At 46.1% G+C, this 23,999-nt stretch overlaps 1 protein-coding gene across 1 annotated transcript in view; it reads left to right on the top strand.

Annotated features, from left to right (window-relative positions):
• Positions 1 to 23,999, top strand: part of IL17RC (interleukin 17 receptor C) — a 220,000-nt gene that overhangs the window by 102,298 nt on the left and 93,703 nt on the right. The window contains exon 4 of the mRNA XM_069646179.1: positions 17,745 to 17,828. Within this exon, the coding sequence (XP_069502280.1) occupies positions 17,745 to 17,828 (84 nt within the window). The remainder of the gene's footprint in view (positions 1 to 17,744; positions 17,829 to 23,999) is intronic.

The following is a 23,999-nucleotide window of genomic DNA, read 5'->3' on the forward strand; positions in this document are numbered from 1 at the left end:
ACGATGAGGTGGGATGGGTTAGTAAGGTGAAGAGGGAGTAGGATAGTGAGAGGAGTGGTGTTCTGTTGGCAACTTCAACTCGGTGTACACCGGGTGCTGAGCTTTGGTGCGGGTATTGGATCAGTGTCAGTCAGCATGTTCTGTTGCTCCGGTTTATGTGTTGGTGCAGTGTTGTGAAGTACATGAGGCTTGTTGTGCGAGAGATGGTTGTGTGAGTTTTTTGAGTGCGATAAGTATGAAGAGTTTGAGCTTATATTGGTTAGTGGGTTACCTGACCTTTAGCATGCTAACATTCACAGTCTTGTCCAAGTGTGGCACTTGTTGGCCTTCACAATCCTATCTAGATGTGGCGCAGGCTAGTGTTCACAATTTTATCTGGATGCTACGCAGGCTGGTGTTCACAATTCTAAGTGTGGCACATGCTAACATTCAAGTTTCATCTAGGAGCGGACATGCTATCCCTCAATCAATCCTATCTAGATGCGACGCAGGCTAATATTCACAATTCTATCTAAGTGTGGCCATGCTAATATTCACAGTTCTATCTAAATGCGTCTGCCGTTCTGGATATGGTCCGTCCGGTACGTACGAGTGGATGAGTCACTTGAGGGCTTTCGACTGGGTCTAAGTATGTGATCAGTCTCTGAAGCCTTCCTTTAGTGGCTATTTTCCATGATATCTTATGCTCTGTTGAGTGGTTGGTTCTTTGGGTTGAGTGTTTGTCCAATTTGAGAGTGGCCGAGGTTGGAGTTATTTTCATCGTTGTTTTAATGTCTGGGCATTCAAGTGCGTCTCTGTTGCGGTTACGCTGTGAAGAGCCATGATTTGAGGAGTTTCTTGAATGCTAGGTGGTTTGTTGTGTTCCGTATATTCTTAGGTAGGTCATTCCAGGTTTGGGTGCCTGGTGAGAGAAAGAGGATCCTCTGAGTTTTTTTCTGTTGTAGGGTTTTGGTTCCAGGCGTGCTTGATCTTAGTGTTCTAGTCGGTTGATGTACGCATAGTTTGTTGCTGAGGAATACTGCGCCTTGTTTGTGTATTGCTCTGTGCGTGATGCACATGGATTTGAACTTTATTCGCTGTTTTAGTGGTAGCCAGTGTAGTATTTTTAGCACGGGTGTGATGTGTTCTCTTCAAGGCAGCGTGAGGTGGAGTCTGGCTGCTGCATTTTATATGCCTTGCAGTTTTTTTAGAAGCCGTTCGGGCATGCCCGGGTATAGGCTATTGGCATAGTCTACACTGGACGTGATCAGAGTGATGATGGTAAGTGTTTTGTTGGCGAACGACAGGGACGGTAGGATCCTTTTTGCTGCTCGCAGGAGGAAGAAACATTTCTTGATTACCGAGTTTACTTGTGGCTCTAGGGTGAGGTTGTTATCCATCAGGACACCTAGGTTTTTTACAGTTGATGATGGTTCTGGTGTGGTGCCGAGCCCTCTTGGCCAGGGGATGTAGTTGATGTCTCCTCCCTTTTTTGAAACAATCATTAGCTCTGTTTTACCTGGGTTGATTTTGAGATGGTTGAGGTTCATCCAGTTGAATATGTCAAGAAGGCAATTTTCTGGTGTGGCGTTTTCTTCTCGGGTGTCTTGTATGTTGAAGATTATTTGAGTATCGTCAGCGTGTTTGTAGCATGTGAGGCCGTGTTTTTTGATGAGTTTGATTAATAGGTACATGTAGATGTTGAATAGAAGCGGGGGAGAAGGATGATCCTTGTGGTACTCCGCACATGGAGTCTCTAGGTTTGGATTTAAAAGGTTTCATCCATACTGTTTCTGTTCTGTTTGTTAGGAAGGATTTGATCCATAGTAGGGCAGTGTCTGTTATCCCTAGTCCTTCTAATCTCTTTATGAGGATGGCGTGGTTGACCGTGTCAAAAGCTGCAGACCGATCAAGGAGAATCAGGGCGGCACTGTTGTCCGGGTCTGCGTTTGTTTTTAGGTCATCCCATATTGAGAGGAAAGCTGATTCTGTTCCTCTCATAGGTCTGAAGCCAACTTGTGCCTGCTCTAGTAGGCAATGCGCTTCTATGAATTCTTGGGTTATTTGGTAGACGTACATTTCTAGCAGTTTGGCTATGTAGGGTATGTTGGAGATGGGTCTGTAGTTGGATAAGTCTTCGACGTTTCCTGTTGTGGCTTTGAGTAGCGGCTTGATGTAGGCTGATTTGAAGGTCTGTGGTACTTTACCTGTTGAGATTGAGAGGTTGAGGAGGTTCCTGTGGCATTCCATGGGGGTTCCTTGTTTGAGAATTGTTTTGTATATGTCCGGGGGGCAAGGGTATTCAGGAGAGCCTGATTTGTTGCTTTGGTTTACCAGTTTGACAAATGCCTCAAGTGATATTTCTGGGAAGTTTCGTAGCTTCATTGCGTGTTCCTCGTTGGTGTTGGTGGGGTTTGCGCTGTGAACTCTTGGTCTGTTTTGTATGGTGTGTTGGATGGAGGTTATTTTGTTTTTGAAGTGGTCTCCGAGGTCCTCGCAAAGTTTCATCGATGGAATTGGCGTGTTGTTGCAGCCCGGTGGGTTTTTTATTTCGTTTATGATTTTGAATAGTTCTTATTGAGCGTTTGGTGCTCTGAATATTCGGTTGTCGTAATTTTTCCTCTTCGCTTTTTGTATTTCCTTTTTATATGAGCGGATCTTTTGTAGGAATTTCAATTTGTTTGCGGTGGTGGTGTTAGTCCTCCATTCAGATTCTAGTTTTCGTTTTTTTCTTTTCATGGCGTTGAGTAGCGGGGTGAACCATTTTGCTGTAGTTTTCTTACGTGATGGGGTGAAGGGCTTTTCTTTGGTGATGTCGCCTAGGGTTGTTGCGATCCAGGTATGAAGTAGGGCAATTTATTTGTCTAGGTCTGCTTCTTCCATGGTTGATGATTGTGGTTTGCTGAGTTCTAGGAGCTTGGTTAGGTTGGAGTTTTTTATGGTTTTCCAATTTCTTTTCATCATGATGGGTTGTTTTTCTTGTTGCTTCTTTGTTGGAGTGGCCGTTGTGATTATGAATGGAATGATGAGGTGGTCGCTCCAGAGTATTTGAATTGGGGGTGCCGAGCTGATGAGATCCTTGTTGCCAAAGGTTGCGTCAAGTGTGTGCCCTGCTGAGTGGGTTGCTCCTTTGACTAGTTGTTGTAGGGTATGGCTGCTAGTTGGGTGGTTAAGGATTTTTGTGTGGTTGTGGTTTCTTCATTGAACCAGATGTTGAAATCTCCGAGGATGATCAGATGATTGTACTTGATGGCTAGGATGGTGATTGCTTCCGTTAAAGCGTCTATGAAAGTCGCATCGTAGGTTGGTGGTCTGCATATCGGTATGAATTTCAGGTTAGTTTGGGGTTTATTGAAAGTCGTAGTATTAAGGATTCACATTTATCGATGTTTAGTGGATCTTCCATTTTGATGGCCAGTTGTTCCTTGTGGATGATTGCTAGTCCCCCCCCCCCTCTTTTGGATTTCCTGTTTGCCTGGATGCATTTGAAGTCTTCAGACAGGCAGTTGTTGAGCGTGATCTTGTAGTTGTCGTCTAGCCATGTTTCGGTTACAAATAGGATGTCTATGCCTCCTTCTGACAGGAGGTCGTATATTTCAGTTGAGTGTTTGGACATTGACCTTGCGCTTATTAGGTTACAGTGGATTCTCTGGGTGTGATTTTGTTTTGAGGTTATTTGTTGTTCAAGTTTGTAAGTGTTTGTTTGTGGTGTTTCCACATTGATGTCGGTAGGCTGAAGAATGGTGATGGCTGCTTCTTCATTGAAGCGGTCCAATAAGTTGATAACAGGGCTGATCAGTCTTGGTGTTTCTGCTGTGATGCTGCTCGGATGAAGATCAGCTGTGGTTTCTTCATTGAGTCCAATTGTTGGGTGGGAGGTAGCATTGCTGGTTGTCAGTGCTTCGCCATATTGTGCGGGATGTAGTGCAAATCAATGTTGCCCCTCTGTTCTTGTGATGTAACGGGTAATGGGGTCGGAGACCTTCCACTCTCTTGCTAAGTGCTCCCATCTTTTTTCCACATGTTTCTGGAAATTCTTTGTATGTTTCGAAGTTTCCATGTTGGGGTGTCGGTGTACCGTGGTTGTTGCGAGGAAAGGTGTGAGGTATAAGGATTTTTCTCTTGTAGATTTTGTACCGGTTATGGCTGTGTTAGGCGTGTTTCCTTCCAATGGGCTGCTTCTTGTGGGTTCTGTCGGTGTTGTGTGCTCGCACCTCTTGTTGCACGATCTTGTTCTCTTTCTCGGAGTCCTTATCTGGGTCGGGCCATTTTCCACTTTAAAGTGCAGGCGTAGTAAGGTAGTTGGTCCTCTATGCTGTGTTGTGCAGTCGCAGTGACCTCGGTTTTTCCTTTTCTGGATACGGTGGGGTGCTCTCTGGCTCAGTGTTGCATTTCTGTTGGTGGGTAGGGTGTGTCTCCTAAGGGTGCACTGTCGGGGAAGGGGGGCAAGGGTGTTAACGGTCTCCTGGAATGGGACTTAATTGAGTTAGGTTGTGGTGGGTTTCCGGGATTGATGGAGTACTGAACTAAGCACAGTTAGATTATTTGAGAGACCTGTATAGTGGGAGATTGTCCTATCAGTGCAATATAAACATCACACAGTGCAGAGACAGTATCCCTGCTAGATTTGAGAGACCTGTACAGTCGGCGAGAGGCCTAACCATGGAATCTAAACATCATTCAAAGACAGAACCCCTGCTAGGTTTGAGAGACCTGTATAGTGGGAGAGAGGCCTATCAGTGCAATATAAACATCACACAATGCAGTTTAGAGACAGAACCCCTGCTAGATTTGAGAGACCTGTACAGTGAGAGAGAGGCCTAACCTTGCAATCTAAACATCATACAATGCGGTTTGGAGACAGAACCCCTGCTAGGTTTGAGAGACCTGTACAGTGAGAGAGAGGCCTAACCTTGCAATCTAAACATCATACAATGCAATTTGGAGACAGAATCCCTGCTAAATTTGAGAGGCCTATCTCTACATTGTTTTGTGCGTGTGTGTGTATGTGTTGTGACTAGGGCTGGGCAAACGTCTGTGATGTTCTTTTCATGTTTCACTCTGGTAGAAAGCAGTTGAATATAATCTCTTCCTGCCTCTAAAGAATTCTAAGACTTTCATCTCAAGGAACAGGTTTTTTCTCTTGTCAAAAAAAGGTCCGTTGATCTGTTGACACTGAATGCAATCTCCTGACTGTCGCCAAGCAATTCTGTCATGTTCCTCTACTAACTGTGACAAGAAGCGTCATATGCGTTTGTCATGCAATGTGGTCCCTGGTATTCTCTCCTCCCTCTCATTTGTAGTCAAGGACAGATGGCTCTCCTTATTTTAATTTTCTACCTTTCACTCAACTGTTCGCTCAACTACTCCAGACTCCGCCTAGACAATACTGTTCCAAAAGCAAGCAACTATTTTAGTCTAAACAACTCAAAAACGCCCTTCCCAAAACCTGGATAGGGGTTGATAAAGCCTAATTCTACAAAAACACCCAATTTGTAACAAAAAAAAACAATACGGTTCATAGGGGTATGAATAAAATCAATTCATTTATGAGGGTAACAAATGGACCTTTCGACGAGAGTGAAACAAAGTATGGAAGACTAGGATCATCGACTAAGAGGAAGTTTCTTCGAGTAATGATCGTCAAGAAGAGAAAAAGAACGGAAAGGGGATTGAGCACATGGGGCGAGTGCGACAGAGAGCATAACGTAGATGAGAGCATCAGGATCGGGCGGGTGAATATGTTCACCGGGCCACAAAATGTCCACTTGCCACTAGTTATTGGTGAGTGATGAGTCACACTTGGCAAGTCAGACCACGTGTGCTATGTGTATGTGAGAATTGTCGATTGCACACAGGGAAAATTGATCGCCCGATCAGGTGGCTGGAAATGTAGATGAGAAAATACAGAGTACGGCCTCTGTTTCTCCAGCCACCCAAGACCCTTCCCCCGGGTGCTGCTATCTTGATTATGGGGCGCAAAAGGAAGCCTCTCCCAATCGCCTCTCCATAACCCCTGCCCCTAAGACATCCTGCATCCTTCCCCTAACCCCTCCCCACTTACCTATAAAACCAGAGTTTTGTGCTTTGGTCCTAGCGCTCCTTCCCGCCTACGACCGTTTTCTTTGGGGAGATTGGGCTTGTGCAATACGCGCTTAGCCATCTCCTGAAAACTACAGAAATAAATAATAAAAAAGCTGTTCACCCTCCGGATGCGAATAGCATTCACCCCCGCTTATGGGAGAGTAAAGGGCCAGTAGCGGTCCTGAACCCTCCCTTTGCTCTGGCCTAACTAGACTCGGGCTGGCGGGGCTGTTACCAGCACTTTATGCCCGCCTAAGTGGGGGTGATTGCTACATTCATGGCAGTACAGGATCTTTTATGTCTGGCTAGTAACTTACAACTAACAATATTTCATACTACATATATGTATTCAACCAGTATTTGTTATGATTTAGGAGGTATAGAATTTTCAATGAAAAAGTCCATTCTGTCCCATTTTGTGCCACATTTGTATTCATATATTTTTTATTTATTTTGAAACACCACTAGTGCTGGAAGCATTACTAAAAAGCTAACTATGCACTATGACGGTTGGAAAAGCATATGGAGAAAATACTGTGAGGATGAGGAACAGTGGAGCAATGCTGGGAGCAATGATGGCCATTGTTTTAATTGCTTGAAACTTTAAATTGGCCTTTTATATTGTGCTTCATGCCAGAGTCCAGCCTCTAAGCACAGGGCCAGGTATCAAACCCATTATGCTCAATGTTGTCTTGTTTGCAGGACAAGCAAGTTGCCCCTGAACTAATCACCCAGCCCTGTACTGGTAAAAGGATGTGTAAGACACCTTCATATCATGTGTGTGTATTTTGTTTTTTTCTTATTTAATTCTTTTTTTTTTTACATAGAGGGACGTTTATTGCACTGTTCTGTGCATTTATTTTCATGCCTGGTAGCAAGAAGTCAAGAGTCCCTGACGTCTGCCTAAAGAAGCCAATGTTTTCACGGGTGGAGCTGGCTCCCTCCACTGTCGGACACAGTGGCACAGCATGCATAGGCTCTCTTGAAGACTGGCCACAGGAGGACCAGCCCAAAGAGGAAGGCGGCCATCTGGCAGGAGGTAGCAGACAGGGTTAGTGCCGTGGGAACTGTCCCCTGCACGTCAAGGGACTGCCACAAGCGGTGGGACGACTTGCGCCTGAGGGCCCGCAACCTTCTAGCCACACACAGGAGGGAAGCCGCTGCCACAGAAGGAGGGATGAAGGGGTCCCTAAACCTCATGCCCTGGGAGGAGAGGTGCAGCTCCACCCTGCACATGGAGGGCATAGAGGGAAAGGCAGGAGCAGGGCCCCAAGTTGATGGTGGGGGAAGTACAACCAACCCCATGTAAATGCAAATGTGGAGTAAAAACACATGCATCGCCATGTAGAGAAACACCAAATGGGCAAGGGAACAGGTCCAACATGGATCAGTCACAGCAAATGGCCCGCTCACACACGCATGCCAGGTGATATGGGCAGACGTAGCCATGCACGAGCACTGTCACCAAAATTTACAGTCCCACACACAAGCGCCCATGTATGCCAAGGGAAAACCAAACAGCAATCCTAGGCCCACCGCACACACAACAAGAAGCCACCTTGGCAGACCAATAGTCAATGTGCACTCCCACCACCCACACGTAGAAGCACACAATGGAGCAAAAAGACCAAAGAAGCTGCATGACAAGAGCAGGACACACTCAATGTAGCATGAGTGTAATGCAATTATGCAGTTAGAACTCCCAGAAGACTAACCGCATGCTCCGCTCTTCCCAACATGCACACATTCCTCTGACAGTTGCGTGTCTGGACTGTCAACGTCAGGCCCAGCATGTGAAGGCAGACCTGTGAAAGTCACACGACCTCCAGCTGTGAAGTTCCCACCACCTCCAGCTGCAGCAGCCCCACCACCATCATCGCCACCACTGCTACCCACTGCCACCCAACGCTGTAAGTGGCACAGCAGCAGTGGTCCATGTGGCTGCCACCATCACCACACCCGTGGCCAGTGGCCCCACTGTCCCTCCTGTGCTCTCCACATCACGACAGGCACAGCAGCCACCAGGCCATCATGGCAGGTACACCAAGGACAAGGAGGAGGAGAAGACGGAGGAGGAGGATGACGACGAACAACGATACCCCCTACTTGACACCGTGCTTCAGCCCTGCAACATGTGAGGGGTCAGAAAAGGTTTTTCTAACTCAAAAGGTTGGATAAACGCCCCACTGTCCCTACCCTGACAATGATTTCCCTGCTTAAAATGAACTAAAGATAACTCTAACAAAAGGCTTCTGTCCCTCACACCCATCTAGACAACAAATCAATAAGGAAATATATGGTAATTCAACAACAACAAATACAGCAATGTGATTCATAAACTAATAGCTGCTTCTTCTTATATTGGTTTATAGTCATAATGTCGACAACAAAAATGTCGACAGTCAAAAAGTCGAAAAAAAAATGTCGAAAAAAAAAAATGTTGACTTTTTTTTTCAATGCATTTTTTTTTCGAAATGGGGGGGTTCCCCCCCAACCCCCTTTTTTAAATTTTTTTTTTTAATTTTTCCCTTTTTTTTAGCCCCGAACCCCTAAAATAAATATATAATTAAAAAAAACGAAAGTCGACATTTTTTTGTCGACATTTTTGTCTGTCGACATTTACTTTTCGACATTATGACTGTCCACCCTTATATTAATGGCAAACTCCCCTCCCCCAGATTCAAGCAGGCTTTTGTTCAACTGTTCAAAAAGGGTAAAGACATTCTGTTCTCGTAACAAAAAGTTTCCCTTCCATTCTCTTTTCATCAAACTTGACAACACAAAGTACCAACTTGGATTCCAGAGGTGATTCACGATTGTTCAACAAAAGCTTTCCTCTTGCCACCTATTGAGCTTTTGAGTCAAGGTTTTGAAAACCGCTTATTGTCATCAATGGAGAATATTTCAGAACTTCAAATGTCTTTGTCAGGATATTTTGCCACCCCTTTTAGTTTCAGTACTACTTCACCAAAACACTTCAGTGACTCTTCAATTGTTTCTTCATAAGCTTTACCCCACCACAGTACTTCAACAACATTCACCTGGTTTACTCCGATGCCAGGTTAACTACTGCTACCACTCTCTGTTCTAGTAAACTCCCTTGCCAGAACAACACCAATTGTTACATAAGCTCTTGGACTTGGTATCCTCTCTACCAGCTAAGACAAACCAATGCAGTTCTCTCTGTGGGTATACTCTCCTGCCTGCACAGAACCGATTGGCACAAGTTCTATGGTCTGGCATAGTCTGTGCCAGACCAAGCTACTGTTTCTAAGTACTTCTGTGGTAAGGGACAGCTTCAAAAATATTAGCAATGTCTTCTGCATCACACTATTAGGTTTATGAATGTCTTTAAAGGAAACAAGTATCACACTGGTGCTATTCGCTACACCTATGTGCTGGCGACACCCAAGACAGGCAATGCTCTCTTCCTCCTGAACCTCTTTTGTCTGAAGGGCAGCCCTCCTCCCACTCTTGTTGCACCTTTTTATTATTAACCAAATGTTGGTAACTTTTTCTCCTTCACACTTCTTTGGCTTTGGCAATGTATATTTAAGCCATCTTAACATCCTCTACAAATGGGCAATGGTGGTTTATATTCTCCTTTTGATGTATTGCCCCTTCATGAGATTGACTTTTACTGCAACACAATATGACAGTCGCATCCTTCAGTTTAGATGTTTAAGGTATGCCAACTAATTCAATTTTAATCAGTTTGGTATGTGGCACAATTGTGAACTTCTTTTATGTCCGTTCGGTATTCAAAAGGGGATATGGACACGGCCAGCGGGCAGACACTGGGCGCTTCGGGGTCACAGTAAAACAGTGAACTCTCATAGTCTAGTGGGCGCGTCCGTGTGCCTTGCTGCCTCCAGCTCCTCTGCTTAGTAGCTACTGCACGGTGTGGCAACCTCTCATGCATTGCTTCCAGCAGCTCGCGTCTTTCACTTCCAGAGTTCTCATGGCCATCCGAGCGATCCGGTTCTGGCCCGCCACCATTGATCGCTTTCAAAGAGGAAAAGTTATAAAAAGGTACCCTTTCCGCGGCGCAACCTCTGCAGATGAAATCTCGATAATCTGTGACCTTCTCAGGACCAGCATTAACTTCTCTTGCCGCTGTGGTCCTGGTGTGATGGATCTTCCATGAGTCTACCTCTACTGCTTTATGGGAGTTCACCACTCCTCCACCCACTACTACTACTGGCTGCCTGCTGATGCTGCCTCAGCTGCTTCTCCTTTGTCTATCTTGGTTAATGGCTTGCATCAGAGGGGGTCTTTTAAACCTCTCAGCCACCCTCAGGTATGGGGTCATTAACCTTAATGGGCTGCACTTTGCAACCTTGTTCCTCTGCAGCCGCCTTCTTCATTCCAGTACTCTGGGAATTCTGGGACTAAAAGTCTCTAACATCAAAATTAGTATTCTAGATGGAATTTTCATCAGCAAGTTCTTTTCTCTCCCCCTGCATCTTGCTTGAAGAAGTATCATAATGATTAAAAGGTAAATTGGTTTTACACAGTAATGAGGTTTGTCAGAATTTAAATTGGCAAGTTTTAAAGACTTCTCTGCATGATTTTACTGGGACTGCTGGGGTTTTCTATTTTTAAGACTGTTAGAAGTTTTACAAGAGTTATTCTCACTCTTAATTCATGACCGGTTAAGATTGTCTTCCTTCATACTCTGACACCTGACTGTAGGGATTCATAGTTTCTTTTAACAACATGCCATTACATGTGTTGGATACATGATATTTCCTTCATTATAAACCGCATCTCATCCAACAAAGGGGTACTTCTCCTCCCAGGTGTTCGCCTGGCTAACACCGCCCCCAGGGTTAGGAGCAGGAGCGTCTGCCTTTTCCTGGTCACATGAGAGGAGGCGTTAGGTAGGGTTTTTGTAAGGATTCCGTAGGATTCATCACAAACGCCACAAAGCCCCCCTACACTGCCACAGCCCAGCATCCGTTCACTTCATACATGCCTGCATGCACTTGAGGAGCATCATGCAGTGCTGACTGGACTTGCATGGCAGCAGCTGGTCAAAATACGCCTTAAGCGTGAATGACTGCAGGCCTCCAGCCGCAGGAGTGCCTGGTCTAGAGGCCATGCCACTGCCACCACCCTCACACTTGCCCAAAGAGTGTGTGAGGGCAATGAGATTGCCTCTGCCACAGACGTGGCCATGACCCATGCCCTACAGCGGGCCATGGGTCTGACCCAGGGTCATCAGTCGCAACAACTGAGAGCTTCCTGCATGGCAGCCCAAGGCACCGCTCGCAGCAATTCCGTGCCCCAAAGGAGTCTACCAAGTGCCCCATGTCAAAGAGTGCTCGGAAGTGAATGTTTAATGATTGGATGCTTCCTTGGGTGTGTTTGTTGAGGGGAAGGAGGGTGTTTGGTAGGGAAAGGGGGTGTTTGTTGATGGGGGAGAGGGTGATTGGAGAGGGAGGATGTTTTGGGGAGAGGGGATTGTAGGGCTTGTGGGCATTTACGTTGTTAGTTAATACATAGTGTTCACCTGTATCACTGACTGGACATTCCTTTTTTCATGATGACTGCAAAGGTGCAAGGGGTGTACATAGTGGAGGGGATACTGAAAATAAAATTCTCTATCAGTTCCTGGTGGGCCATGACTTCATCCATTGACTCTATACACACGTGAATGTGCCCGGCTGGCGCTGCATCATCATCATCCCATCATCATCCTCTTCCTCCTCTGGTGGAGGAATGTCCAGATCTGGGGGCAGGGGTATGTTGCACCTGACACAGATGCTACGCAACATTGCACAGGCCAGGATTATCTGCCCCACCTTCTCTGACCTGTGCAAGAGTGCACCCCCTGAACAGATATCAGGCATCAAAGCAGTGGGTACCCCGAGTCACCTGCAGGGGATAAGGACAAAGGTGTGAGTAATGATGCTCAGCCGTGGAGTTGCCTGTGAAGGCGGAAACTCAATGGTCAGTCTGTGCATGCATGTCCCATGTCTCGTGTTTGAAATGGCCTGGTCAGTGACCGCTGAATCTCCAATCATGTGATACTCCTGTGTGCTGTGGCCTGTGAATTGCGGGGTGTGCTGGTGGGTCTTGCATGTGGAGGGTGCTCTCCGGGCATGTATTTGTGACATTGTTGCTCTCCTCCCTCATGGCCTGTCACTCATGCAGCTAGGTAGATGGTATTATACATGTACTCATCCATCATCCAGGTCCTTTGTCCTCTGTGACGCTCCATGAAGGCTGGCAGCATGTTGTTCAGAAGGACTATTGCATCGTGGGTTTATCCTGGGAATTGCGCATTGCAGTGTGTGATGCTAAAGTCAGCATCAGAGGTGACCTAGACATTCACGGAATGGAACTGCTTCCGGTTCCTGTAGACCTCCACTGAGACGTGGGGGGGCACCAGGTCAACATGTGTGCAGTCCAATGCTCCTGCCACATTGGGCATACCCAAAATTGCATAGAACTGTGCCTGGGTGGTGGGGAGGGTGATATGCTGAACCAGATGGCACAGGATGGCCTCAAACACCTCCACCCGCACTCTGGAGAAGGCAGGATGTGAAATGCCGTGCAGCTGAGCTACGGAGGGTTGGGATGTGCCACAGGCCAGAAAGTACAGGACCAACACTGACCTGATTCTGATCCTGAAGGGAACTACAGGTGTGTGTGCCAGAATCCAAGGAGGGAACTACAGTTGTGTGTGCCGGGTTCCAAGGAGGGAACTACCGGTGTCTGACCCGGGTTCCAAGAAGGGAACTACCGGTGTCTGACCCGGGTTCCAAGAAGGGAACTACAGGTGTGTGTGCCAGGTTCCAAGAAGGGAACTACAGGTGTGTGTGCCGGGTTCCAAGAAGGGAACTACAGGTGTCTGATCTGGGTTCCAAGAAGGGAACTACAGGTGTGTGTGCGCCAGATTCCAAGGAGGGAACTATGGTGCCTGATCCGGGTTCCAAGAAGGAAACTACAGGTGTGAGTGCCAGGTTCCAAGGAGGGACCTACAGTTGTGTGTGCCGGGTTCCAAGGAGGGAACTATGGTGTCTGATCCGGGTTCCAAGAAGGGAACTACAGGTGTGTGTGCCAGATTCCAAGGAGGGAACTGAACTACAGTTGTGTGTGCCGGGTTCTATATGTGTGCGCCCTAGGGAGATAGGCGAGATAGCCTGTAAAGGTGAAGGAGCTGCCCTCATGTTAGCGTCAGAACGCTGGTAGCATTTTCTGCTGGTGGCTCTGGGTATTGCCCAGTCCAAATTTAGGATGTGTACACGTGTGAACTCATGTAAATATTGAATGCAGTGCAATGTGTGATAGGCATGTATGTAGCATGCAATCAGGCACATTTTTAATCACGGGAGTATGAAGCATGTGAATGAATATAGCATTGTTGAATGCTGGCACCTTTGTGCATGATTAAAGTTGTGCGTGTAAGTGCAGTCTGACTTTGCATGCATGCCATTAATGCATCTTGTTGGATTTGAACAAATATCATAACAAGCTGTTGAAAAACGATGCCACTAGTGTTGTCCAAATTATGTGACTTTTGCATTCGCTAGTTTTAAATTGTGAAAAGTCACACTACTGGCAAGAACTGGCCCAGTAGTGGATACACTCCTAAATATCGGCCGAAGCCTGTAGAGAAATGTTATTTAACTATGATTGAGTTGCAACTGATTGTGAGTGCTGCACGCTGAGTGCTGTGCCATGCAGGCCTACTCACTGCAAGGAACCTAATATCACGTGCCAAGCCAATGGAAATGCACACAGCAGCCGCCGCAGCAGCAGCCTGTGAAGCCGAGGGTTCAGGACCGACGTGAAACAGAAAACATCAGAGTTCCAGATGTAAATGCAGCGATCCCTCAGGTGTAAACTCTCCTTGTAAATAAGGTTGGCAGTCGCTCGGCACAGCCTGTGTCTCATCATTCGTTTATTTATCCATTGTCCCTTTTGTTTCTGGAGCTGCAGCTTGTCGAACCCAATGTAAGGTTACGAATGAAAGGGAATGGTTCCTGTGTATGAGTGCTTCGTGTCAGAATATGACCAACCGGGACCAGGGGCTCAGCCAATCAGGTTCCTGAAACCAGGTCTGAAATCGCTAATCTCAGAACCCGTTCTTTGGAACCTGCAGGCGGCCATCCCCCCCGCCCCTACCTCCTCCTTTAAAAAAATGTTTTTAATACTTTCCCCAAACTCCCTCCCAGTCCCACTTACCCGGTTGTTGCGGTGTTGGCGGCCCAAGCAGCTTCCCGGCTCTCTTTTCTGGCCTCTATTGCCATATGGAGCCCCACCTTCTAAAACCATGGCGGACATTTTGGATAAATATTTTTATTCATAGCACAGGGCGCACACAGCATCCCGTTCAATGAATGAAAATACTTTTTTTTTTTTTTTTTTTTTTTTTTTTTTTTTTAGCAACCTGGGTTATCATGGTGTTAGCACTGCGTTCCAAGGGCCTGAACGGGGGTCACAGCAACACAAACCATTTTCCTCTGGCCTCTTCTGGGCCTTGAACTATTTATTTATTTTATTGATCATTTGTAAAGCGTCTATACACTGGACAGTGTTTCAAAGCACTTCAAGGCAGGGAGGAAACATTGGAGGAGATACAATGGTCATTCTTACAAGGCCTTGAATTATTCAGAATGAGCAAACCCAAACTGTCGTACTAGGCCTGACAGAGTTTCAGACAGTGCAAGTGCTGTGACATAAAAGAGGTGAAAGGAGGGAGAGAGACGGGGAAGGGACAAACAATACAAGAGACATGGAAAAACAAAACTGTCTTTAGACAAAGCAGGTGCTGTGACATTAAATGAGGTGAGGGGGAGGGGAGGGAGCTGGAAGGACAGGTTTGCTAGATAGATGAGGGTAGAGAAGGCAATAAGGCACAGATGAACACAGGATGGAGGGTGCAAGAAAACAAGAACAGCATGATTGGAAAGTCCATGAACGCACACAATGCAGCACAGGATGGAGGGTGCAAAGATTGTAAGTCACCATACTGGATTGTCAGGTGGGGCAAGGCAACTATACCAGTAGCTATACCACAGGCGTTGCAGGGGGGGGCTAAGGGGGCTATAGCCCCTGGTCATTTGGTTGTAACCCGGGATAGAATCTCAGGAGTTACAACCAAAAGGCTAGCTAGCCCCCAGTCCCAGCAGTTCCTACATTAGCGTAGCCCTGGGTCTTTTCCAGACCTAGCAACACCCCTGAGCTATACTAATAGCCATCTGCCATTGCTAGGGTGCTGTAGCGCCCAATCGGCCATTGCTGTGGTGCTGTAGCACCCAATCTGCCATTGATAGATCTTGGAGCATCCAATCTGCCACTGATAGAATCTTGTAGCTTCCAATCTGCCAATGATATAATCTTGTAGCTTCTATTCTGCAACAGCTAGAATCTTGTAGCTGTCGATCTGCCACAGCTAGAACCTTGGAGCATCCAATCTGCCATTGCTAGAATCTTGGAACGTACAATCTGCCATTGATAAAAACTTGTAGCTTCCAATCTGCCACAGCTAGTATCTTGTAGTTTCCAATCTGCCATTGCTAGAATCCTGGAGTATCCAATCTGCCATTGCTAGAATCTTGGAACATCCAATCTGCCATTGCTAGAATCTTGGAGCACCCAATCAGCCATTGCTAGAATTTTGGAACGTCCAATCTGCTACGGATAGAATCATGCAGCTTCCAATCTGCCATTGCTAGAATCCTGCAGCGTCCAATCTGCCACTGATAGAACCTTGTAGCTTCCAATCTGCCACAGCTAGAACCTTGGAGCTTTCAATCTGCCACAGCTAGAACCTTGTAGCTTTCAATCTGCCACTGATAGAATCTTGGAGCGTCCAATCTGCCACAGCTAGAATCTTGGTGTGTCCAATATGACATTGCTAGAATCTTGGAGCGTCCAATCTGCCATTGCTAGCATCTCGGAGCGTCCTATCTGCCAGAGCTAGAATCTTGGAGCGTCCAATCTGCCATTCCTAGAGTGTTGGATCGTCCAATCTGACATTACTGGAATCGTGGAGCGTCCAAGCTGCCATTGCTAGAATCTTGCAGCGCTCCATCTGCCATTGTTAAGGTCTTGTAGCTCTCAATCTGCCATTCCTATTTTCTGGTTTTTCCATCTGCCATTGGTATGGTCTTCTAGTGGGCCATTATGTTATCCGTAGTTTGCTATGTAGTGTTTTTTTCCAAAGCACTATCATGTTTGAGCAGCAAGGGAACTTTGGCAAAAGGAGAAAACGTAATTTTCACAGAATCACATCTAATTTGTCTTGTGAGGAAGCACAGGAAATAAACTCTGCCTCCTGGTTCTAAAGTCGCAATGTAGCCACAATTCCACGCGTCTTTGCATGCCTAGTTCTCAAGTTTCCCCCGTGACATGCTGGACTAGGTCGACCTCTGTGCGTTCTGGGCCTTGTAATTTCAGCTATCCCAAATGAAATGTAGGAACGCAAGAATGAGAGTGGGGGGGGGGCGAGAAAGACAGAGGGACTAAGAGACTGAGGGGGAAACAACACAGCCTGCAGTACTGCACAAACAGAGGATAAGGGAAAGCTAGAAAATAGAGCCTGCAAGACCACACTGACCTCAAGGGCGAGCGAGGAGAGAGGGAAGGGTAGAGCGTCAGAAAGGGAGAGACTGATATGGGGAGAACGAGACAGTTGGAAAGGGATGGAGAAAGAGAAAACTAGATGCAAGGAGCATCTGTGACTGCACAGACAGACAGAGAGAGAGCGAGAGCTAAAGTGCTAGCTTTGTGTACTATATACTGAGTACAGCTAGTATATGACTGTACTCAGCCCAAAACAATTGTTAGCAATATAATAATATACTTGCTTTAGCAGGTCTATCATAGACAAATGCAGTTCTTTCTCTCTCTATGGCCCTCATTCCGAGTTTGGAGGTAGCCATGGCGCTATTTGCGCCATGGCTGACTCCAAACCCGGATCGGTGTCCGGTCTGGGTGAATGAGGACTTACCGTGACATTCCGACCTGTGCGGACCCCGGAAGTCCCCATTCACCCAACCATTCCCCATTCCCATTTGAGCCCCCATACACCTCAATGAGGATGGGGAAGGCGCTAATTATGGGCCTGCTAATAGCCGGACCACAATTCCTTTGCAGTTCCCGCGAAGGGACCACGGAATTGGGTGGTAAGGGATTACCGGCACTGGTCTCCTTACCGGTACCCGGTATTCCTTACCGCCCAACTAGGAATGAGGGCCTATGTCTCTCTGTTTCTCGCTCTCTCTAGCTCCATCTGTCTGCCTCTCTCTCTGTCTGTCTCCGTCTCTCTCTCTCTCTCTCCATTTCTCCCTCTCTATAAGAGAATGCAGTTTACTTGTGTTCAATTTGGGCAACCTCCTTTTTGCTTCTCTGTTAAGCGGTGGTCCCCGTTTCAAACCCATTCCCACTACACACCCCTTCACCCCCACCACGAACCAGAACACACACACTTATGTCTGGTCACCTCAGCCAAAAACAGTCAACCAAATGTACCACAAACTATGGCACGTTTAACCACGGCATGCCCGTTTAAGCCAATGTTCTGCTGTTTACTTTGCATAGTCCTTTCTAGCAGATTTCAATTCTATAACCACTCTACTGGGAATTATGAAATTCCTCCAGTTCTAGTAAATTCTGCAATCAAATAAAATCCTTTTCAGCTAACTCATTCTTGTGAACTCTTTTAGAGATGGATGCCAGCGACAATCCTAATTATACTGAGTATGATTATGACGCGACCTATGACCTGGAAGACGAAGACGAGCAGGAGGGTGAGTCTACAGTGCAGCCGTTCTTAAAGGCAATTTTCCTCCATATATGTGTGACCGGCGAAATCCCAAGCTCCTGGCGCAATTCTATATTGATTCCAGTTTTTAAACAGGATTCACGAATCCAGCTGTGTTGTTATAGACTATTGGTTATGTTAGATTGTAGTGCGAAGGTTGTGGCAAATATTTTGCTCGAACTACTATCCACTTGGTCGACAGCTAATCACCTGTTGGGCAAACATCAGTTTGGCTTTAGAAAGGGTTTTAGCACTTCTCACCCACTTTGGGTCCTAATTACATTAATCCCGGCCACCTTTCACTCCCCCGAAACATCTCTATACCTCTGGTTTGTTGATTGCAGCTCAGCGTTTGACAGTGTCAAGTGCCCAATGTTGTGGGGGAAATTTGACAAAATGGGGCATTGCCCCTGCACTACTGTATTTTATCAAACTACATAGTGACACCTATGTGGTAGTCCGACTATCTGTGGAGGGTTTATTAACTCAATCCATTGCAACAATCATCAGTCTCAAGCAAGGAAGTGTCTTGGCGCCCCTGCTTTACAACTTGTACATGGCTGACCTAGATGCTGCTCTAAAAACTGTACGCAATCATCCTCCACCTGTTGGTCAAGACGATATTACTTGCTTTACATAGGCAGACGACATTGTCATTCTAGATAGGACATGGGACTCCTATCGGCTTACAGTGCTCCATAAACGCCCTACATGACTATTCAGATAAGAATGATCAGAAGATAAACATTGATAAAACCAAAGTTATGGCTATTGGTAAAGAGGCTCACGGGGCATCAGCGTACAGCTGGTATTTAGGGACAGTGCCATTGGCCCAAACTGCCACTCACAACTACTTAGACATCCATGTTAAGTCATCTACCCCTTTCGCTTACTTGAAGGAATCCGTCTGGGCAAAGGCTTGGAATAAGTGGCTTGCCATAAAGAAAGCCATAGATAGTTGTGGTGGTCGATCGATCAATTGAGGCGAAGCTAATAGCTTATAAAGTCTCAATTGTACTGGGCATATTGTATGCGCTTGAAGTGTTTCCTGCAAGGGCCATTTCATGGTTAGCAAGTCTCGAGGCGTTCCTTGTTGGGCCTCCCTGGATCAGTCCCGGTGTAGGCCATTCGATTAGAGCTTGGTTTATAATCATTACACTCATTGTGCTTAACAGCAATTTGTACGTTTTGGGAAAATATTAAGTATAGGGGGAGTAAGCACGATTCCCTCCTACACTGCATGTTGACCCATTCAAATCGTCATATCCGCAGCGCATAGTACAGGGACTTGGAGCTGGTTTTACAAATGCATTGCGATGCCATTTTACGGACATGCACTTCGAAGCATGAGGTTCCCATGTTCTTAAGTAAATTAGGTTTCAAAACCCGAGACTATGATGGAGTGCTTTCCTTGGCAAGACTGGCTGAAAGGTGTAAAATAACAAGCCTATACTGAACAGGGTTTGTTCACCCAAGCCCCGAGACAAATATTGGTTAAAGTGGGCCTACCGGCTCTCGAAGGCTGTGTAATGCAGGTGCGATTCGATATCCTTCCTGTTTATGCAAACATTGGTGCTTGGAAGAGCAGCCCTTTGAATGAACGCACCTGTCGCCTATGCAAGCTCGAGGTGGAGACAGTGCGCCATATATTAATGCATTGCACGAAGGGTATGCAAACTATAAGTCACATGATGCAGACTAATTCTGGAACATGTTATATGGTGGTGAGTCACTTGTTATGATATCAGCTGGTCATCACATCTGGCTCAGGGACAAAGGAATGTCAGATATTGAGGAAGGCAGGTAGCAAAGCAAGATACCTTGGAGTAAATAAATAGATAAATCATGGACTTTTAGAAGTATGAATTTTGATATCCTTGATAATGATTGTTTTAAACCTTTTATTATTTTAATGATGTATGATGAAATGTATTTTATTCTTGTTTCTTTTTTCTGTATAATTGTAGTGCAGAAGGTTTTGTAATATTACTGTGTGCACTTCAATAAATAAAAAATTAAAAAAAGTGCAGCCGTGCCATCAGATGGCTCTGCCTGTGAACCATAAGTGCCAGAATTCAGCGTCTTTGGGTAGAGAACCTGCTCCTTTTAACAATGACCTGACCTCGCTCCCTCACCTGGATTCTGAAATGTAGAATCTTCATGGGGGAATTAATGCATTAACTTACGGATCAATCTGATCTTTATGCCTCAAGCTTTACTTTAGAGCTCTACATCAGTTCATGCTTAAATCTTTTTCTGGGGACTCCTCATGTAAAATACACACTGCTTGATATGAAGTTTCTATGTCATTTTTTTGAAGGGTTCTGATTATATGATTGTTGATGTATGTCCGCATACTGTGACGAAGGATGAATATGGATAGAATGGACCACTCAGCCCTCCCACTGCTCCAAACCAAAACGCATTGCAAACATAAAGGTCAAAGGGGGTAAATCAAGAGATATACCTCCTTTACCTTTTGTGGTAATGCGGGTGTGAGGAATTTGACTATCCGCACAGGGAGAGTGCGCTTGCCTGGGCTTTTTGATTTTTTAATAATGAAAATGAATGATGGGAGAGCAACCTCCGAGAAATGTGTACACCCATTTTATCTGCTTCTCGCACAAAACGCATAGTCACGTGTACTCTGGGAAAACGCTGCTTACAGGCGCCGTCTTCCCCTGTCATATTCAGCTGAAATGTGACGGCCTCGGGTACATCAAAGCATCTCAAGTAGGGGGAAGGAACACCTTCCTCCAGCCATGGACAGCCTAGTTTAAATATCAAAGGCTCCATGGATCTGCTTTCCCTTTGTCTAATCTGGCTGGTGGCAGTGCATACTAATGAGATAATTGAGGCAAGCCTGAAGGGGCTTTAGTTGCCGGACAGACAACGGGAAGGGTGGGGCTAACACCCCTTATGTATACAATGTGTCAACTTGAAGCTAGTTCCCACCTCCCTGTATGAAAGGCAGTGAATAGCCTGTCTGGGTCCAGCAGTTACAGCAGGTGTCCCACTGAGCACACCCCTTTCAGAAAGATGAAGGAAGTGATTTAGGAGAGATAGGAAGTCTGCTCCCAGCACACACTTCAAGGGAGATCTGCGCTTTAATCAAGAGTCACTGAGGACTCAGTTAACCAGAGAGACACTTTGATCTACAACAGACATGAATTTAGGTATATGTTGTCACCCCTTGTCTGTCCTGCTGCAGAGCACTCTTGTCCTGATCTCATGCATAACATAAGATTGTTGGAGTGGACCTAGGTTTGGTTCATTAAGGTGGGCTTTGCGTGCACCAATCACTGGGGCCCATTTTGCTTTAAAAATGGTCTGAATCCCTCCCTTGACAGATCATCCGATGACTTCTAAAGGAGTAAGAAGGACTCATTTGGACCCGGGCTGAAGGTACAGTCTACCATACATTTTCTGCCAGTGAAGGAAGGCCAGATGTTCCAAGAGGGAAGCAAGACCCTGCCCCTAAACATCTCCCAGGGAACAGAGGGAGATGCCACACTCAGAGGACCTGTCCAGCAGCTCCAGAACCAGTACCCAGCCAACCAGTAGCCCTTCTAGGTTCTGCCAGCAAGCTTCCTAGGTGGGAAGTACCAGAGAGTCTCTGGACAAAGGACAAGGTTGTTGCCTGCAACCACTCTCCTGAGCTTTGGGCCATCCACCTTGAAAGGACGATACGAGCCCTGCGAAGGAGCTAGGAGGAGTGCCACACAATCCTCATCCAGCGTCCATCTTTTAAGGACATTTTTGCGACAGTCGAGTCCTCGAACTGCATCCGGCTGCACCGCTGACTGATGACACGCTGCAGTCAGCAGAGCCGTCACAGCCAACTCGACCAGCATTCCAGATCCACCAACCAGCACACAGACAACGATTTATGGCCCTAAGCTGCCGCACCCGACAGCCTGCAGACGCCCGTCCAGCCTCGCTTGCCGAACTGCCTGCCGCCTGGTACCCGCAGCTGTCTCCCTCCACGAACTGTGTCTCAAGGGCTGCGAAACGCCTTGGAACTACCTCGACACTGTCGAGCACCAAGAACCTCTTCAGCACGAGGTAAATTGTGGTTCTGCCCCCCTGGTCCTTCTCCGATGGCCCCTAGAGACAGTTACGACCCTTTGCCCCCCTTTGTGCATGAACTGAATAACCTTGAACAGTAAGACTGATTACTTTACCAACTACCCACCTGTCAGTATCCAGAGTGCATCCCTTTCCTTTGTGAAACTGCGTGTCCTCTGTGTCCCTTAACAGGGTGGGTACAGGGGTAGACTGGAAACCAAGAGGCCCTGGATATCATTTTTAAAGTGGCCCCATATTACATATTTTTAGCAAGTCCAACCCTGGGTGGGTTGTATTTGTAGTGTGCTAGAACTGTCTGTTGTAGTAATAATAAAGTAGATATTTTTATACAACCTTGTCTGAACAGTCCCTTTTTATCACTGGGTAATAATTGTACTTTTGCTGTGTTGCAACTAACCATGATCCATGACCTTGCAAAACAATTACGCAACTAAAAAATAAAATACACAATTCCTGTAACAGCGCCTCGATGCCTGCGGGCTGTGTGAGCGCTTTAAAAATGCAAATAAATGAACAAATAAAATAAATTAGTCCGGTGTTTAGGACACATAACAGTGCCACCCTTCATGTAGCATTCACAGCGTGCCCGAGTCCGTTTCGTTTCTGGAAACACATGCCACAACAATTAATACTATTACTGACAAACGGTGTAGTACCAAAACAACCAAATATTTCAAGTGAACCACATATCACAATATGTATTTCCATTTTACTGGTATCAACACGCCTGTTTACAATACATTTACATTTTCTTTAAAAAATAACCTTATTTGCATGTATTCCCGTATACTTCAATAGTAATGTGCCCCCTGCTCTGAGCTATAAAAAGTATTTCCCTATACACAGTGTTGGCGGCAAAATCGAATGTATCGTGAAGAAAAGTAGTTTATCAGAAAGAGCTGCAGGTAGTGTGTTTCCACGGCCAGACAGCCTTGTCGATAATACAAGGAACTTCAATTTCATCCTTAAAGCCACTACCAAGGCCGCACACGTTATCCAGCATAATTGCTGGAACTTCAAAGAATAACACTAACAAAAATACAAATGCAGTCAACACGTAGAAGTATAAAAACACAAACTGTGCAGTACAAGCTTACTAGCGTCTGTATACATCTATTCCCGCAACCATATCCATGTCTGCATTCATGCACGCACAGCTCATTGCCCTGTGCAGTAAGATGCAAATGTGCAAAGTCGCATGTTCATGATTCACATTGGCAATACAAATTCCTTCGCCCGTTACTTCAATGTTGGCTAACTCTGTGGCACATTCAAGCCACGCATATTGCAATCTGCAGCCACTTAGCATATATCAACTGTCCAGCGTGTCCAAACTGCCTTTATTCATTTATTTCTTTGTTCTTTGTGAAGCTCCTAAAACTCCAAAAAATCATGTACACGTCGGCACAAGACCAAAACACAGTGGTGGGGCCAGGGAACAAAACAACAATGATTTTATATAAGTCATTTGTAACACACCTGTACAAAGGTGTTTCCAGGCGCAACTTGATAAGCAAGGGAACAACAAAAGGAAACGGAATAAATGATTTTACTAAGCCTTGTGTCATTCATATCACGCAAGTGCAAAAGAAAACGAGAGCAGAAGTGGCGGGAGATGGAAGGGGAGAGTGCAATAGTGACGCCGGGGTGCCCATTTATAAGTAAGCTCAAATAGGCATGGCACCATGTGCTTGCAGATAGTCCATAGTGCGTGGTGGGCCCCGACACAGTGCATGGAGCTACTGGTGATAAGGCAACCTAGTCCCCATAACGTTTACCGGGTTGCCAGGTAACCAGTTAGTGCAGCAGAACGAGAACTTCAGCAGGTGAGAGACAGAGGAAGCAGAAGCATAAAAGGAAAGTCTTCAATAACTTCCAGACCCTGAGGTGTTCCTGCTCAAGTTTGAGGGAGGCAGGGAATCTGTTTCAGAGGAATTCACCACCGAAATAGAGAAATCAACCCCCCCCCTCGCTCTATCTACAGAAACACTTAACCCTCAAAGACTTGGAGGTGCAGGAGTAAAGAGCTGAACAAAAGAAAATGCGTAAGAAGATAAGTGGTGGGGTC

The sequence above is a fragment of the Ambystoma mexicanum genome, chromosome 2p, assembly GCF_040938575.1.
Source record: "Ambystoma mexicanum isolate Mex_15411 chromosome 2p, UKY_AmexF1_1, whole genome shotgun sequence".
NCBI classification, from domain to species: Eukaryota; Metazoa; Chordata; class Amphibia; order Caudata; family Ambystomatidae; genus Ambystoma; species Ambystoma mexicanum.